This window comes from Notechis scutatus, chromosome 16 (genome assembly GCF_049901735.1).
Source record: "Notechis scutatus isolate UNSWTSFEM ecotype Mainland chromosome 16, rNotScu1.2, whole genome shotgun sequence".
In the NCBI taxonomy this organism is placed as follows: domain Eukaryota; kingdom Metazoa; phylum Chordata; class Lepidosauria; order Squamata; family Elapidae; genus Notechis; species Notechis scutatus.
Genome location: NC_142024.1, coordinates 1,329,431 through 1,345,941, shown reverse-complemented (window position 1 = coordinate 1,345,941; position 16,511 = coordinate 1,329,431). Strand labels below are relative to the sequence as shown.

Genomic DNA, 16,511 nt, shown 5'->3' with positions numbered 1-16,511 from the left:
AGTCACCCAGCTGGCTTTCATGCCTAAGATGGAACTAGAACTCCCAGTCTCTGGCGATTGGCCCAGTCACCCAGCCGGCTTTCATGCCAAAGTCTAAACTAGAACTCACCTGGCTCCTAATCTGGTGCTTTAACTACTAGACCAAACTTTCTTTCTTGAGTTGAAAACCCCGTAAGCAACAGTGACACCCAGCAAGTACGCTGATACCAGCTGACACCCACACCCCCTTTGCTAAGGATTGGCCATATATCCCTTCTGGGCGTCCCATAGAGGGGCTCCCCATCCATCTCACCTTGAGGGCTCCTGCACAATTCAAGAACCTTCCAGGCAAACAGCAAAGCAGCCAATTTGTCATCATTGGGCCGGAGGGACACAGCGATGCCGTCTCCACCATCAGATCGAGCGAGTGAGTCATGCTCTAATGGCTTGAGCTAATTTCATCAGGCCGGCCTGATTGCGGCTGTTTTTGTAAGCAAGCTGCCCACGACAACGTATCTCAAGAGCGCCGAGTAAAGGGGCCGTTGTGCAACAGGTCAACAACGACCCTTGGGAGGGTGCGTGCGTGCGTACGTAAAAGCACTGGTAGGACGGTCAGCTTGGAAGGTAGGATGCCCCCCTCCTCCTCGATTTGAGTGGGGGGGGCTCCACATTGGAGAGCACCCCGCATCTGTTCGCCCTCTTCATTGGGTTGGTTCCTCCCACAGAAGAGGGAAAGGTCTGCTAAGATTTCAGAACAGAAGAGAGCTGGAGGGGACCTCAGAGGTCTTCTAGTCCAACCCCCTGCTCAAGCAGGAGACCCTCAACCATTTCAGATGAAAGGTTGTCCAGTCTCTTCTTAAAACACCTCCAAAGTCTCTTCCAGCTTTATTCTGATCCTTCAAAATGGTCTAGGGTCTCCTGCTTGAGCAGGGGGCTGGACTAGAAGACCTTCAAGGTCCCTTCAGGTTGATTGAAGATTAGGACTCCCTGCCAGCCCTTGCTAGTTTGTGCAATATTTTCTACTTCTTCTTTTTTTTTTTTCTATTGATGACTCCCGCAAGGACAACCGAACCCCAAGAATTGCAAAACGCCAAACCGGGTTGACAATCGCTCTTTATTAAATAGCTACAATAAAAAGTTCAGCTTCTTGACTCACCGGGCTGTTGAAAACTATTCTGCCTGGCTGGATAAGAACCAAGATTGCTTGTTAGTAGTAGAAAAACACAGCCATTCACGTTTGGTTAAGAACTGGGTAGGAAACATGACAATAATGACTACACTTCCCGAGCAGGAAATGCCTATTTTCCGGCGTTTCCAAACCGTGGCATTTTCAAGCTATACAAAAATATTGGGTGGGGCAAAAAAAACAACAACAACCAGAAATATAACTAGGTTTTCTTAGGCAAGTAGAAAAATAATCTGACGAGAGAGCTCGAATAATTTATGGGGATCAGCTGTTGCTGTATTTGTGGCTATTTGGGGTGCTAAATTGTCGAAATACAAAAATGAAAAAGTGAGCGTGCCACGACTTGAACCTATAAAGAAATAAGGCTCATTGGAACAGAATGACTACATTGGCAATGCACAACAATGGTTACAAAAAAATAACCTAATCCTTCCGAAAAGCCATTGTGATTTATTTATTTTTTTTTGGCTTCCAACGGTGCTGCGGAAAAAAAATCACAACCACTAAATCTGTGCAATAAGCGGTTCGACTCGGGTTCAAACAAGGCACTCCACTGTAATGAGACGACACCCAACTTAGATTTGCATCCAAAATACGTCCAGATTTTCGGTTATTCTAAGTGCCCCAATTGTGCAAATCTCTGCGCGACACTAAAAAAAATCCGGCTTAAAAAAGAGTAGTGTTTGCCCATTTGCTCCCCTCGGTAAATTGTGGTGATTTAATGAAGGCATCGTGGTTCTTTTATGTCACAATTGTGGTTTTTTTTTTTTAAAAAAAAATTGATTAATTTAAGGAAAACAGAAGTATGAACTGATTCTCGGTTCCTTACAGTCTAACCGGGACAGGAATAATATGAATTTGTCAAAGAAATGACCATTTTAGCACGTGACCGAGATGGAGGCGTGAAGTTTTTTCTCCTGCAGCTTGCATACTTCTGAGCTGTCCGTCACTCAAACTATAAAGAGTTATCAAACACAGCAGTCCCGAATAAATTGATTTGTGCACCCTTAACGAAAAGCTTGGCAACAGAGCAGGTCAAATGGAAGAATTTTAGAGGTTGAACAAGGATTTTAATCTTCTGCTGGTCACCCATACACACTCCAAACTGCAAAGAAGAGAGAAAGATTAGCAAAAACCATAGCGTGCGATTGCTTTTAAAAATGATTTTTAAAATTAAATTTAATATACGTATACATACAACTAGCTCGATCCCCGTGCTTCACTATGAAACTATGTGGTGGGGCTTAGTTTTTGGGGAGAAAAATAAGGGGGGGGGGGAGGAATTCTGCCTCTGCCTACCAGCATCCATTGGTATTCATCTGGCTACTGTCTTGTCAGTGTGTGAGAGAGTCGAGGGCTGTTTGGAAACTGAAAGAGTATTTGCTGTGTGAGCAGAGACAGCAAGGAGCCTGGGCGTGGCTTAGCTCAACTGTTCTGTACTAAAGCTGCTTGGTGCTGTGAAACGGAAACGCCTCTCCTCTGCTTGTGTTTTGCCTTTGGAAGAGATTTCTTTTTTTCAGGTGGGGAGGGAACTCCTTAGCATCAGAGCGAGTTAATAATAATAATAATAAAAATAAAAGAGAGAGGGGGGGGGGCGCAGGTGGACTTCAACATTGCAGGCTGGGGAATTTTGGGAGATCGACATGTCTTAGAAGTTGCCGAAGTTCACAACACATTTGTGATTCTGAGCAGCTCACAATATACACATACACAAATGTATAAAACTCACAGCAGGGGGAAAAAAAAGTAGCGAACCCCAATCTTCACTCAATGTAAGGATTGCATTCAAAATAAATAATAAATACACAAGACAACTGGGAATTGTTTTTCAGTGACTGAACAGTACCCTAGGGAAATGCGGTCCCTGGTCCAAGAAATACAGGCAGTGCTCGTTTAGTGACCAAATTGGGATGAGCAACTCGGTCATTAAGTGAAGCGGTTTACAATCATACCACAGCTTTCTATCCTTTGCTAACCAGAACTGCAAAGGTCATAAAGGTGACTGTTGATTCACCAAGGTCCTTTTCTCATCACTATTGTTAACTATTGTGAATCGTTGCTAAACGGGGCAGTTGTTAAGTGAGGACTGCCTGTACTTCCGGCCAGAGGGCTTCATGACAGTTTAAAAGACTTACGAATGATAATGATGAGAAGGACTACCACCACTGTAATCAGGATGGCCCACATCTGCAAAGAAAGAAAAAAGAATAATAGAATGAATAGAACAGAATGCAGAATAGAATAGAAAAAGAATAGGAACAGAATAGAATAACAGAGGAATGAAGAATAGAACAGGATGCAGAAAAATGCAAAATAGAATAGATTAAAACAGAGTAGAAATACAAATAGATTAAAATAGAGTAGAAAATACAATAAGAATAGAATGCAGAATTGAACAGAAAAAGAATAGGAATAGAATAGAATAACAGAGGAATGAAGAATGGAACAGGATGCAGAAAAATGCAAAATAGAATAGATTAAAATAGAGTAGAAATATAATAAGAATAGATTAAAATAGAGTAGAAAATACAATAAGAATAGAATGCAGAATAGAACAGAAAAAGAATAGGAACAGAACAACAGAGGAATGAATAGAACAGGATGCAGAAAAATGCAGAATAGAATGCAGAAAGAATAGAGTAGAAATAGGCTAGAACAGAATGCAGAACTGAACCAACGCAGAATAGTGTAGAATAGACTAGAGTGTGTTGGAAGGGGCCTTTGAAGGTCTTCTAGTCCAGCCCACTTTTCTTCATCTCTAAATAGGGGAGTCCTAGTACCCCACTCTTGAAGCAAAGAATCCACAGAACCGTCTTAGCAGGCGGAAGGAAGGGTGGTCCTGCAAGACCTGAACTCTTGACCCCCTCAAAGGCCCCCTTACCTTGCAGTTCTTCCACCAGTACTTCCTCTTCAGCTTGGCCGCGTTCGTCTCAAACTGAGCGGCTCCGGCTTGCAAGGCGTCGGCGCGATCATCTAGCTCGGAAAGCTTCTGATCCCTCTCCAAAACCTTGTCGACGTTCACCCTCATGATATCCACCACCTAGAAGAAAAGGGTTCAGAACACGGGACCGTTAAAGGCTAGAAGGGACCACGGAGGTCCTCCAGACCAACCCCCTTGCACAAGCAGGAGATGGCGCTGGTTTTTCCCCCCCTTTATCAGCCATACTTCACCCTAAGGCTTTTTGATGGATGGATTGAAATGGGTCTAGGGTCTTCCTGCTGGAGTACAGGGTTGGAGTAGAAGACCTCCAAGGTCCCTTCCAGCTCTATCCTGATTGATTGGTTGGTTGGTTGAAATGGTCTAGGGTCTCCTGCTTGTGCAAGGGGGTTGGACTAGAACTCAACTGGTTGGGTCCTTCAACTGATGGGCCCTTCAAGAAGTCCTCAACTGGTTGGATCCTTCCAATGATGGACCCTTCAAGAAGCCCTCAACTGCTTGGGTCCTTCCAATGATGGACCCTTCAGGAAATCCTCAACTGGTTGGGTCCTTATAATGACAGACCCTTCAAGAAGCCCTCAACTGGTTGGGTCCTTCGAATGACAGACCCTTCAAGAAGCCCTCAACTGGTTGGGTCCTTCTAATGATAAGACCCTTCAAGAAGCCCTCAACTGCTTGGGTCCTTCCAATGATGGACCCTTCAGGAAATCCTCAACTGGTTGGGTCCTTATAATGACAGACCCTTCAAGAAGCCCTCAACTGGTTGGGTCCTTCGAATGACAGACCCTTCAAGAAGCCCTCAACTGGTTGGGTCCTTCTAATGATAGACCCTTCAAGAAGCCCTCAACTGGTTGGATCCTTCTAATGATAGACCCTTCAAAAAGCCCTCAACTGGTTGGATCCTTCCAATGATAGACCCTTCAGGAAGGTCATCAACTGGTTGCCATCCTAAGGTGCTGCAGCTTCACCCACCATCCTGGTTCTGAAGAACCTGGCCATACCTACCTCATCAACTTGGTTCTGAGTCTGCTGAAGACGTCGGTTACTGCTGGAGGCAGAGCCGGATACAGGATCCCCAGACCTCCACATAAAAAAAAAGACAAGCCAGGTTATTGCCAGACGGCCATTTATAAACACTGGGTACCAGTATCCATTCACACACCACCATCAATTAACCTGTGGAACAGCTGGCCACCAGAAGTTGTGGGTGCTCCATCCCTGGAGGTTTCGAAAGAAGAGACTAAACAGACATATTTTGTCTGAGATGCTATAGGATCTCCTGCTTGAGCAGGGGGTTGGACTAGAAGACCTCCAAGGTCCCTTCCAGCTCTATAATGGATTGATTGAAATGGTCTAGGGTCTCATTCTGAGCAGGGGTGGACTAGACCCAAATCCTTCAGCTCTATAATGGATTGATTGAAATGGTCTAGGGTCTCATTCTTGAGCAGGGGGTGGACTAGAAGACCTCCAAGGTCCCTTCCAGCTCTATAATGGATTGATTGAAATGGTCTAGGGTCTCATTCTTGAGCAGGGGGTGGACTAGAAGACCTCCAAGGTCCCTTCCAGCTCTATAATGGATTGACTGAAATGGTCTAGGGTCTCATTCTTGAGCAGGGGTGGACTAGAAGACCTCCAAGGTCCCTTCCAGCTCTATAATGGATTGATTGAAACGGTCTAGGGTCTCATTCTTGAGCAGGGGGTTGGACTAGACGACCTCCAAGGTCCCTTCCAGCTCTATAATGGATTGACTGAAATGGTCTAGGGCAGGGGTGTCCAACCTTGGCAACTTTAAGACTTGTGGACTTCAACTCCCAGAATTCCTCAGCCAGCTTTGCTGGCTGAGGAATTCTGGGAGTTGAAGTCCACAAGTCTTAAAGTTGCCAAGGTTGGACACCCCTGGTCTAGGGTCTCATTCTTGAGCAGGGGTTGGACTAGAAGACCTCCAAGGTCCCCATTCCGACCGAAGCCCAATTCCAGCCTGCAGACAATCCTGGTTCGCCAGGTAAAACCTCCTAGTAGAGCCACACAGAGGCCCCCAAACCCCCCATCGCCAAAGCGGCTCAGGGCTCTCCGTTCTCTTCCCCGCCTGCTAGGGGAGCCGAAACAGGCCCGGGTTCCTATGCCAGAGCCGGGTCGGAGCTCCGCCTGTCCCGGAAATGGGCATCGCCCCGAGCTGGGTTTTTTTTTCTTTTCTTTTCTTTTCTTTCCCCCTTTCGCTTTTCTTTGCAACTAGTTGCAACCAAACCCTCTTTCGGGGTAAAAAAACAAACAAACCCAAGAACAACGTCGTTGCAACAGATCCGGAGTCAGACCCACTTGGGTAGCAAGTCTTTTATTAGCTCCGAATTCAAGGCGGGCCGAGAAAAGGGCGACTCCCCAAAAAGTCGCGACTCCTGTCCCGTCCCGTCCCAGCCCCGGCCTGCAAGTCTCGGCCTTCTCCTCCGGCCACGGCCCTGCCTAGCCTTCTCCCCCACCCCCCCGCCCCGCCCGGGGTCCCTTCTAACTCGGCTTCCTTCTCTCACCCCCACCCCCTATTTTTGGGGGAGGGGGTTTGGGAATGGAAGGAAAGGAGACGTGAGGGCGCCGGAGCGGAGCGGCGGGCGCCCTGTTGCAAATGAGACTTTGCAAAAGCGGCGCCCGAACTTTTCCCCGCCGCTGGGGAGGGCGGGGGGCTTGCAAAATTATATGTATATATATATTTTAAAAACAACCAAGACCCCCGGAGGAAACTCACATGACGGCGGAGGAGGTGGCTTTGAAGCACAAGCAGGCGGAGGAAGAGAAAGTCGCAGCTTTGGGGATTTTTTGCGGGGTGCGCCCGGGGCGGTGCCGTGCAAAACCCCTCCCCGTGGGGCGGGTTGGGTCAGGTTTTGCGCGGGGGGGCGGGGGGGGCGGGGAATAAGTCTCCTCCGCTGGCGTATGTGTCTGTGTGTGTGTGTGGTGTGTGCGTGCGCGAGGGGAATCCCTCTGCAAGGGATTTCCCCAAACGCCAAAAACTTTAACCTCAGACTGTCCACTATTGACCTCACCCCTTTCCTGAGAGGTCTGCAAGGGGCGTGCATAGCGTCCCTGTCCCAATGTTCCCTTTTAATTATTATCCATTTCATTTATTTATTTATTTGATTTGCCAATTGTTTACAAGATAATAAGTATAAATGTATACATAGTTGTGAATACATGAAATGGGTACATATAAGAAAAATAAAAGAAGAATAAGAGAAACAATAGGACAGGGACGGTAGGCACGTTGGTGCGCTTATGCACGCCCCCTACAGACCTCTTAGGAAAGGGGTGAGGTCAATAGTAGACAGTCTAAGGTTAAAGTTTTTGGGGTTTGGGGAAGAAACTACAGAGTCGGGTAGAGTATTCCAGACATTGACCACTCTATTGCTGAAGTCGTATTTCCTGCAATCAAGTTTGGTGCGGTTTACTTTGAGTTTGTATCTATTGTGTGCTCTTGTGTTGTTATGGTTGAAGCTGAAGTATTCATTGACAGGTAGGACATTGCAATGTATGATTTTATATACCATGCTTAAGTCAGACCGAAGACGGCGTAATTCAAGGTTTTCTAGTTCTAGAATTTCAAGTCTGGTGGCATAAGGTATTCTACAGCGAGTAGAGGAGTGGAGAACTCTTCTTGTGAAATATTTCTGGACTTTCTCAATTGTGCTAATATCAGATACGTAGTATGGGTTCCAGACTGATGAACTGTATTCGAGTATTGGTCTAGCAAATGTTTTGTATGCTCTGGTTAGTAATGTGATATTACCAGAGAAAAAGCTACGTAGGATTAGGTTAACAACTCTTAATGCCTTTTTGGCTATGTAGTTGCAGTGGGCTCTAGCACTTAGATCATTAGAGGTGAGTATTCCAAGGTCCTTTACAGAGCTTGGGTCATCAACAAGATCTTGACTATTCAGCTTGTATTTTATTTTCTGATTTTTTTTGCCAATATGTAAGACAGAGCATTTATTTGTTGAGATTTGAAGTTGCCATTTGTTTGACCATTCTGATACATAGTCAAGATCTTTTTGTAGGGTAGCAGTATTGTCTGTGGTATTGAACAGCTTTACATCATCAGCGAAGAGAACGCAATTGCTCTTAATATGATCACAGAGGTCGTTTATGTAGAGTATGAAGAGAGTTGGTCCTATTTTTTCAGGTATTCATAACCATGTTTATACTTATCCCTGTTATCTAACGCTTCCTTGACAAATAAAATAAAAAATAAAAGGAAGGAAGGAGAGAAAAGAATGGAGGGAAGAGGGAAAGGAAGAGAATATCCATTCCTAAGAGGTCTGCAAGGGGTGTGCATAAGCGCACCAAAGTGCCTACTAGCGTCCCTGTCCTATTGTTTCTTTTTCTTATTCTTATCCATTTCATGTATTCGTAACCATGTTTATACTTATCCCTGTTATCTAATAATTGCTTGACAAAATAAAATAAAATAAATAAATAAATAAAAAAGGAAATCCCGAAAGCAAAAAGTTTCGGCTCTATTATTTCAGTGTCACTAAAAGGTGGACCAACTTAACGAACCAATTGCAAAAGGCAAGCAGGTAGAGAAGTAGATGTAGAATAATAGAGTTGGAAGGGACCTTGGAGGTCATCTAGTCCAACCCCCTGCCCAAGCAGGAGACCCCATACCATTTCTGACAGATGAGAGTCCAGTCTCTTCTTGAAAGGATGATGAAGCTCCCGCAACTTCTGTTCCATGGGTTGACTGTCCTCACTGGCAGAAAATTTCTCCTTCTTTCCAGGTTGAATCTCTCCTGGGTCAGTTTCCATCCATTGTTCCTTGTCTGGCCTTCGGGTACTTTGGAAAAATAGCTTGACCCCCTTCCTCCTCTCTGGGGCAGCCCCTCAAATATTGGAAGGCTGCTCTCCTGGTCCTTCTCTTCTTCCCTAGACCAGCCAGGCCCAGTTCCTGCAACCGTTCTTCGTATGTTTTAGCCTCCAGCCCCCCTAATCATCCTGGTTCCTCTTCTCTGCACTCTTTCTAGAGGGAAGACCTTAAAATCTCATTTTAATGTAAGGCCGATTAATGAACATTCGATGTGACAATAAAAGTTGTTCAAAGTTCTGTTGCAACAAGCGGGAAGCAGCTCTAATAGCTTGACGAGTTAGGACTGGTTCTCTCCAATTATCTCCAATCAATATTCCCTACCCCGGCTACCACATCCCACCTTGTTCCCCATTAGCCGACGCACTATGAGGTTACACACTGTTCTGACCGCCTCCTACAGGTTTCCCGAGATCATATGTGCATTATGATTAGCAGATTATATACATAAGGCGTGTCGGCATTTTAAGCATGCACTTTGCTTACTACGGTGATCTACTTCTTAGACGAACCACCTATTTTTCGGAATGTTTTCTGCCGGCCACAATTTTTAGGCCTCCCTTCTTTGGCTCAGTTAGCTATTTCCTCTGGCAGCTCTTTTGCAGATCAAATATTTCTACCCTGTTTCTCCAACAATACGGCCTCCCCCAATATGAAGTCCCAGCATGTTTTATGGGCATGAAATGAAATTAAGCCCTTCCCCCCAAATTTATTTATTTATTTTATTTATTTGATTTGCCAATTGTTTACAAGATAATAAGTATAAGTGTATACATAGTTGTGAATACATGAAATGGGTACATATAAGAAAAATAAAAGAAGAATAAGAGAAACAATAGGATAGGGAGGGTAGGCACATTGGTGCGCTTATGCAGGCCCCCTACAGACCTCTTAGGAAAGGGGTGAGGTCAATAGTAGACAGTCTAAGGTTAAAGTTTTTGGGGTTTGGGGAAGAAACTACAGAGTCGGGTAGAGTATTCCAGACATTGACCACTCTGTTGCTGAAGTCGTATTTCCTGCAATCAAGTTTGGTGCGGTTAACCTTGAGTTTGTATCTATTGTGTGCTCTTGTGTTGTTATGGTTGAAGCTGAAGTATTCATTGACAGGTAGGACATTGCAGTGTATGATTTTATATACCATACTTAAATCAGACCAAAGACGGCGTAATTCAAGATTTTCTAGTTGTAGAATTTCAAGTCTGGTGGCATAAGGTATTCTACAACGAGTAGAGGAGTGGAGAACTCTCCTTGTGAAATGAAGGCCTATATTAAAACATGCGAAATGGGGGGGAATGGTGGGGGGGGCTTGCCGTTAGGAAGTACTTTTGTTGCACACCCGGATATGGTGCTGCCTGCGTTGACCCCGATATGAAGTGCCCCACCAACGCCGAGGTCAACATTCAAGCCGTCGCCGCCCGCCCGAAGATGCAAGGGGGGGGGAATTAAGTCACCCCCGAAAAGACGGCCTAGCCATTTTTTCGGGGCTCAAAAAAATAAATAAGACCCAGCCTTATTATATGAGAAACACGGTACTCCCCGCTTTGAAACCCCTTCGGGGATGGATATGTTACGGTTACTTGGAGTACTTTCCTGTTATACTAATTATTTAAGTCTGTGGTTAAGCGAGCTATTTCTTCTGGCAGTTTTGTTCTTTCTGAGGACCTTCCCTCATGAAGGTCATAAGTGTGAAAACTGGTTGTAAGTCACGTTTTTCAGGGCCCTTGTAACTGCAAACAGTCATTAAATGGAATGCTATTAGATGATTCCCTTCCATGTGAGCCAGCCGTGTGCGGCGGAAGCCAAAAAAGCCAATGCAATCCTAGGTTGCATTAATTGACAAATAGAATAAGCATCATGGGAAGCTTTACAAGGCCTTAGTAAGGTCGTGCCCGGAACACTGTGACCCGTTTAGGTCACCACATATTACAAAACAGAGATTGAGACTTTGGGAAAAAATGCAGAGAAGAGCAATTAGGATGATGGAAAGGCCTGGAGACGAAAACATACGAAGAACAGTTGCAGAATTTGGGTTTTCTCTGGCAGTCTGCAATTTTTCCTGAATTGCCAGATTAATTCCTTGTGCGATAAATTTTCCCAGGATGAAGGGGTACATTGGACAATGGCTCAAATGAAGCAACTCAGCAGCAGAAATATACATACATACATACATACATACATACATTACATACTAGTGGTGGCATTCCAGTTTTTCCTACCGGTTCTGTGAGAGCAAACTCTCTTCGTGGTATTTGCCGGTTCTCCAAACTACTCAAAATTTCCGCAACCCGTACGACAGAACCAGTCTGAACCGGATGAATACTACCTCTGATACATTGGGGAAAAATTGTTCTGGCAAAGCAGCGTGCCTCCATAACGAAGGTCATCAACAAAAATAACATTTAATCTGCGGGGTGATCTAAAAAGTTCAATAAAAACTGAAGCCGGATGGTGTAACCTTTAAGCAGGGAAGGGTTTGGAAAAAGATCATTCTGTTCTTGAGTTCAAAACACGGGTTGACCAATTAAAGGATTTAAAGGATGCAAGAAAAGGGATCGAAGTGCACACCTGTTTTCCATTCCTAAAAGGACGCCGTGGCAACGCGCATCTCGCAAAAAATATAAAGGAAATTAAACTGGGGCTGCAATTTCCTTGGACCAGATTCCTAAAAAATCCGATTTCAGGATCCTTCCGACATGGAAATGATATTTGGCCAAGAGTTGTGGATGCTGATATTTTATTTCTGCATTTTGGTCCCATTTTTCATTCTCGGATGGATCCTTTACTCCGATTTTACCAGGATTCATACACCACCAGGATTCAGCCAGGGAATAAAACTTCGCCTCATCTATTTGCTCATCTGCATTTTTGAAAAACCGGTAAGCGCTTAAATTCTTAGCTTCAAATAAATAAATATTTCTTTATGTAGGGAATTTATATGGCCGCCACTCCGCACAGGGCAACTCAGAGCAGCTCACAGAATGTAAAACCTCATATAAAAACAACCAACCTAATAAAAGTTGAATCATGGAATAAATTAATATAATAAAATCAATCGGGTGTTTTTTTCCTGGCCGGAATAGCAATTTGGTTAGGGGAATTTCCTGGGAAAACCAAAATCCACTTTGTCTTTTTTGAAGAGGCAACTGGACTTTGGTTTTTCTTCGAAGATGTTTCGCTTTTCACCCAAGAAGCTCCTTCGGCTCTTCAGCCCAAAAATCTCAGAGCTTCTTGGATGAGAAGTGAAATGCCTTTGAATAAAAAGCAGAAAGTCCAGTTTAACACTTATCTGGGGTAGTATAAGGTCTCCTGCTTGAGCAGTGGGGGTTGGACTAGAAGACCTCCAAGGTCCCTTCCAGCTCCCTCCTGATTGATAGATTGATTGAAATGGACTGTTGTCTCCTGATTGAGCAGGGGGTTGGACTAGAAGACCTCTGTGGTCCCTTCCAGCTCTGTTCCAATTTTTGATTAGCATTTCATTTTTGATTAGCATTTCTCTGAACATTTCCATGTGGTTTCTTCTTTATTTCATTTTTTTTGCACTGAACAGGCTCCGCTCCTGGAAAAACTGGGCATCTGCAGTGCACTTGCGGTACGGAGGTTTGTGATGGATGGGGTATTTCCTCCGGGACCCTGTGACTTGAGTATCAAGGAAACTCTTTTCGACACCGTGCCCGTGAGGATCTACCAGTCCAAAACTCCAAGTCCTGAGAAAAGGAGGGGACTTGTGTGGATTCACGGAGGAGGGGGCATTTTCGGAAGCTTCAGTAAGTTCTCCAAACACAGACGGTTTGATGTATGGATATATTCAGATTTTTTTGACATTTTTTTTTAAATATTTCAGAAAGCCACGAAAGGCTGTGTCGATTCTTCGCCCAGGAAAGTGCCACCGTGGTCGTAGCTATCGGGTAAGAGAGCTCAGGTTCATTTTGCAACAGGGGAAATTCAAAATTAAACTGCCACATCATCTATTATTATTATTAATGCTAATACTACTACTAATAATAATACTATTAACAATACTAACAATACTAATAACAATACTAACAATACTAACAATACTACTGCTACTGCTACTGCTGCTGCTACTACTACTACTACTACTACTACTACTAATAATAATAATAATAATAATAATAATAATAATAATAATAAATAACAACCACCGAGTTGCTAAAATCATTCACTGGAAACTGTGCCAAAAGTGGATTTGAGTATAGTAACAACTACTGGGAACATCAGGTTGAGATGATTCTGGAGAATGAAAAAGTCAAGATCTTGTGGGACTTCAGAATTTAGACTGACAGGCACTTGACCCACAACACACCTGACTTAACAATAGTTGAAAAGAAAAAGGTTTGGTTCATTGACATTGCAATACCCGGTGATGCACGAATTGTGGACATGCAGCAAGAAAAAAATCACAAAGTCCTGGGACTTACAAATTGAAGTTGAGTGACTTTGGAAAAAGAAATAGTGTGTGATCCCAATTGTAATTGTAGCCCTTGGAGCAATACCTAAAGGGATACCTCACTATTTCAAAATTCTGAATTTATCAGACTTGAATACCCTGATTCTACAAAAAAAACCACCCTACTTGGAACAGCTTTTATCCTCCGACGCTACCTGAACAGTTCCTTTGCCCAAAAAGATTAGCCACCATTGCTCTATACTATAAATGTTGTCTTGTATTTTTGTTATGGATTGCACCAGTAGAGGCTAAACCAAATTTGTTGTATGATGAAATTCGTTGTATGATGTACGATGAAAATAAAGCTTACTATTATTACTATTATTATTATTATGCTGGCAGGAAACCATATGAACCATCAGTGCCAGTCAGTGACATTTATGATACAATTTTAAAAGTTCAGTTGACTGAGTTTCATGTTTAATGAATAAAAGGATAATAATAATACAACCTACCCTGAAAGTAAGTCCTAGCTTGATTTTTATACTTGCACCCAATATAAGCCCTATCCCCTCCAAATAAGCTGTAATTAAGACCCTGCTCACTCCAGAATGCATGGGTAAAAATTAAGCTAGAGTGGGGATGGAGGGTGGAGCTGCCCTACTACTTACCTTTGGAGAGTTGTAGCCAGGCCTCACATACCCTGACACCCGCCTTGCCAGCCGGCCCATTTCTTCTGCAGCCAGCAAGGCTGGCAGGGCATTCCTGAAGGCCTCTGGAGCAGATAAGAAAGCTCCGGATCGATCCTGAAGGCTGCATAGGCCTTCAGGAAAGCCTTGCCGGCTGCAGAAGAAGAAGTTCCTGAAGGCCACGGACAGCGAAAAGGAGGCTGGGGGCGACGCGCACAAATGAGGTTAGTCAGTGGAGGACAAATCTCAAAAATAAGACCTGCTGCCTTTTTTTGGTGGTAAAAAAAATATACGTCAGGGTCTTATTTTCGGGGAAACATGGTAATAATAATAGCAACAGGAATGCCAATGCATTTGAAATATTTCCTTTTCACTCACTGTTGGTTTAGGTATCCCTTGGCACCAGAGCACCCCTACCCAGCTCAACAGCACAGCTGCTACGTGGCTGTATCGTACTTTTTGAAGCATGCGGTGGACTTCGGCGTGGACCCTCAGCGGATTGTGTTGGGTGGCGACAGCATCGGAGGCTCCATTGTGGTGGCCATTTCTCAACAACTCGTGCTCAGACAGGACCTGCCCCAGGTCCGGGCCCACGTGCTCGTCTTCCCTTTCCTCCAAGCTCTGGATTTCAACCTGCCTTCTTACCAGCAAAACCAATGGGTGCCCCTTTTATTAAAGACAGATGTCGGCCATTTTGGCAAGATTTATGTCACCGGAAACAGCTCGGGCTCAGATGAAGTAATGCTCAACGCTCATGTCCCAGAGAAGCTCAGGATCAAGTACCAGAAATGGATCAGCGCCGAACATATTCCAGAAGAATTTAAAGCCCGAGGTTACGTGCCGTTCGTACCTGCTCGCTTTTCAGAGGCTCTTTTCAAAGAATACACAGCAGTTTTTGAGGCCACGTTTTCGCCACTCCTGACGGAGGACGCCATCCTACGACGGTTTCCAGAGACGTTCCTTTTAACCTGCGAGTACGACATTTTACGAGATGAAGGCTTGCTATACAAGAAACGGCTGGAAGACAATGGCATGTCCGTCACCTGGCATCACATGGAGGATGGATTCCATGGGATCTCGTTGCTCGTAGGATTTGGGCCCCTGGAGTTTCCCGGGACGAGGAGGGGTCTCAAAAGCATAATCCAATTCTTCGAACAGTACTAGAAACCCAACTGCCTCCTTCTCGTGCTTTGTTCGCCTTTCTAGCTTGGTGACCTTGCCTGGTGCGTGTGTGTGTATGTGTGAGACAGAGTGTGACAGGCACCCATGCACAACTCCATTTGTGTGAGGAGTGTGCCACCTCTTCCACTTGCATGAATGGCGCTCCAGGCAAGTTGTTGTACTGGGGGATTGTTCTCACGATCATAAAATTCCTACTTGTTTGGAGGTAATGTGATAGCAGTCTTTCAGAATTTGAGAGTGGACAGTCACTTGTCTGAAATGGTATAGGGAGTCCTGCCTGAGCAGAGGGTTGGACTCGAAGACCTCCAGGGTCCCTTCCAGCTCTACTCTGATTGAAGTGATGGATCGCTTTTATGTTCGTCCATCCATGACTTCTTGTCCTGTTCTGAGGTGCTTCCTTCCTCTCCATGACAGCCCCTCAAATATTGGATGACTGCTATCATGTCCCCTCTACTCCTCCTTTTCATTAAACAAGATATACTTAATTCTTGCACCCATTCTTCACATGTTTGAGCCTCCCGTCCCCTAAACTTCCTTGTTGCTCTTCGCTACGCTCTTTCTGAAGTCTCCAATTTTGTTGGTATCACAGTGACTAAAATTGCATGTAGTATTTCTTGCCGAAGTGTAAAATTTACTTTTCTCACTGCGGAAATGCGTTGTGTTGAAGACGAAAAGCGTGGGAATAAATCCCTTTAGTGCACCAATGTGCCTACCGTCCCTGTCTTAATGTTCCCTTTTATTCGTATCTATTTCATGTATTGTACTCATAATCATGTTTATACATATATATATTATCAAATGCATGCTGGACAAAATAAATAAATAAAAATAAAATTAACAATTTAACTATTCGGCAGCGACTCATTAAACGTAAGCCCGGCTGAGTTTCAATATCCTGTTGTGGCATCCCGGCAGATCAAAGACAAAATAAACGCATGGTTTTATTTATTTTAATTTCCTGAATCCCTTCAGGCTGCTGTTGGAGATTGTTCTGGACACTCCAGGTTGTTGGGTTTTGATGTGTTTGTGTTTCTGGATGTTGCTCGCCGGGTGAAGCTGGCATTGCGGGCATAATGGGGAAACCAGCCTTGCTGTTTTCTCTCGCAATATCTTTGCTTTTGTAATGTCATGCCTCAGGGAGGTTGTAAGGTGTGGTATGTAGGTGCCACAGAATTAAAACTAATGTTCTGACCTGGTGTCAAGGTTGGCTCAACCTTTCGTCCTTCCGAGGTCAGTTAAATGAGGCCCCAGATTGTTTGGGGCGGGGGGGGGCAAGAGGCGGAGTT

General features: G+C 44.4%; 2 protein-coding genes across 2 annotated transcripts; one reads left to right on the top strand and one right to left on the bottom strand.

The window, feature by feature from the left end:
• Positions 1-1,079: 1,079 nt before the first annotated feature.
• VAMP3 (vesicle associated membrane protein 3) lies at positions 1,080-6,923 on the bottom strand. Its single transcript, XM_087944651.1, has 5 exons — positions 6,838-6,923; positions 5,109-5,184; positions 4,047-4,205; positions 3,301-3,352; positions 1,080-2,270 (listed from the first exon to the last, which is right to left on the bottom strand). Coding segments are annotated over exons 1-5 (309 nt in total). The 5' UTR covers positions 6,840-6,923; the 3' UTR covers positions 1,080-2,250.
• A 4,659-nt stretch (positions 6,924-11,582) lies between these two features.
• On the top strand, positions 11,583-15,295 carry LOC148129370 (arylacetamide deacetylase-like 3). Its single transcript, XM_087944643.1, has 4 exons — positions 11,583-11,822; positions 12,494-12,710; positions 12,788-12,851; positions 14,433-15,295. Exons 1-4 carry the CDS (start codon positions 11,640-11,642, stop codon positions 15,205-15,207), a joined length of 1,239 nt encoding a protein of 412 aa, XP_087800769.1. The 5' UTR covers positions 11,583-11,639; the 3' UTR covers positions 15,208-15,295.
• The last annotated feature ends 1,216 nt before the right edge of the window (positions 15,296-16,511 follow it).

Coding starts and splice junctions, on each gene's coding strand:
- VAMP3 (XM_087944651.1), bottom strand. Junction 4,206..5,108: donor CTCAGAACCAAGTTGATGAG/GTAGGTATGGCC, acceptor CTTTTCTTCTAG/GTGGTGGATATCATGAGGGT. Junction 3,353..4,046: donor ACTGGTGGAAGAACTGCAAG/GTAAGGGGGCCT, acceptor CTTTCTTTGCAG/ATGTGGGCCATCCTGATTAC.
- LOC148129370 (XM_087944643.1), top strand. CDS start 11,640: ATGGAAATGATATTTGGCCAAGAGTTGTGGATGCTGATATTTTATTTC. Junction 11,823..12,493: donor TCTGCATTTTTGAAAAACCG/GTAAGCGCTTAA, acceptor TGCACTGAACAG/GCTCCGCTCCTGGAAAAACT. Junction 12,852..14,432: donor ACCGTGGTCGTAGCTATCGG/GTAAGAGAGCTC, acceptor CTGTTGGTTTAG/GTATCCCTTGGCACCAGAGC.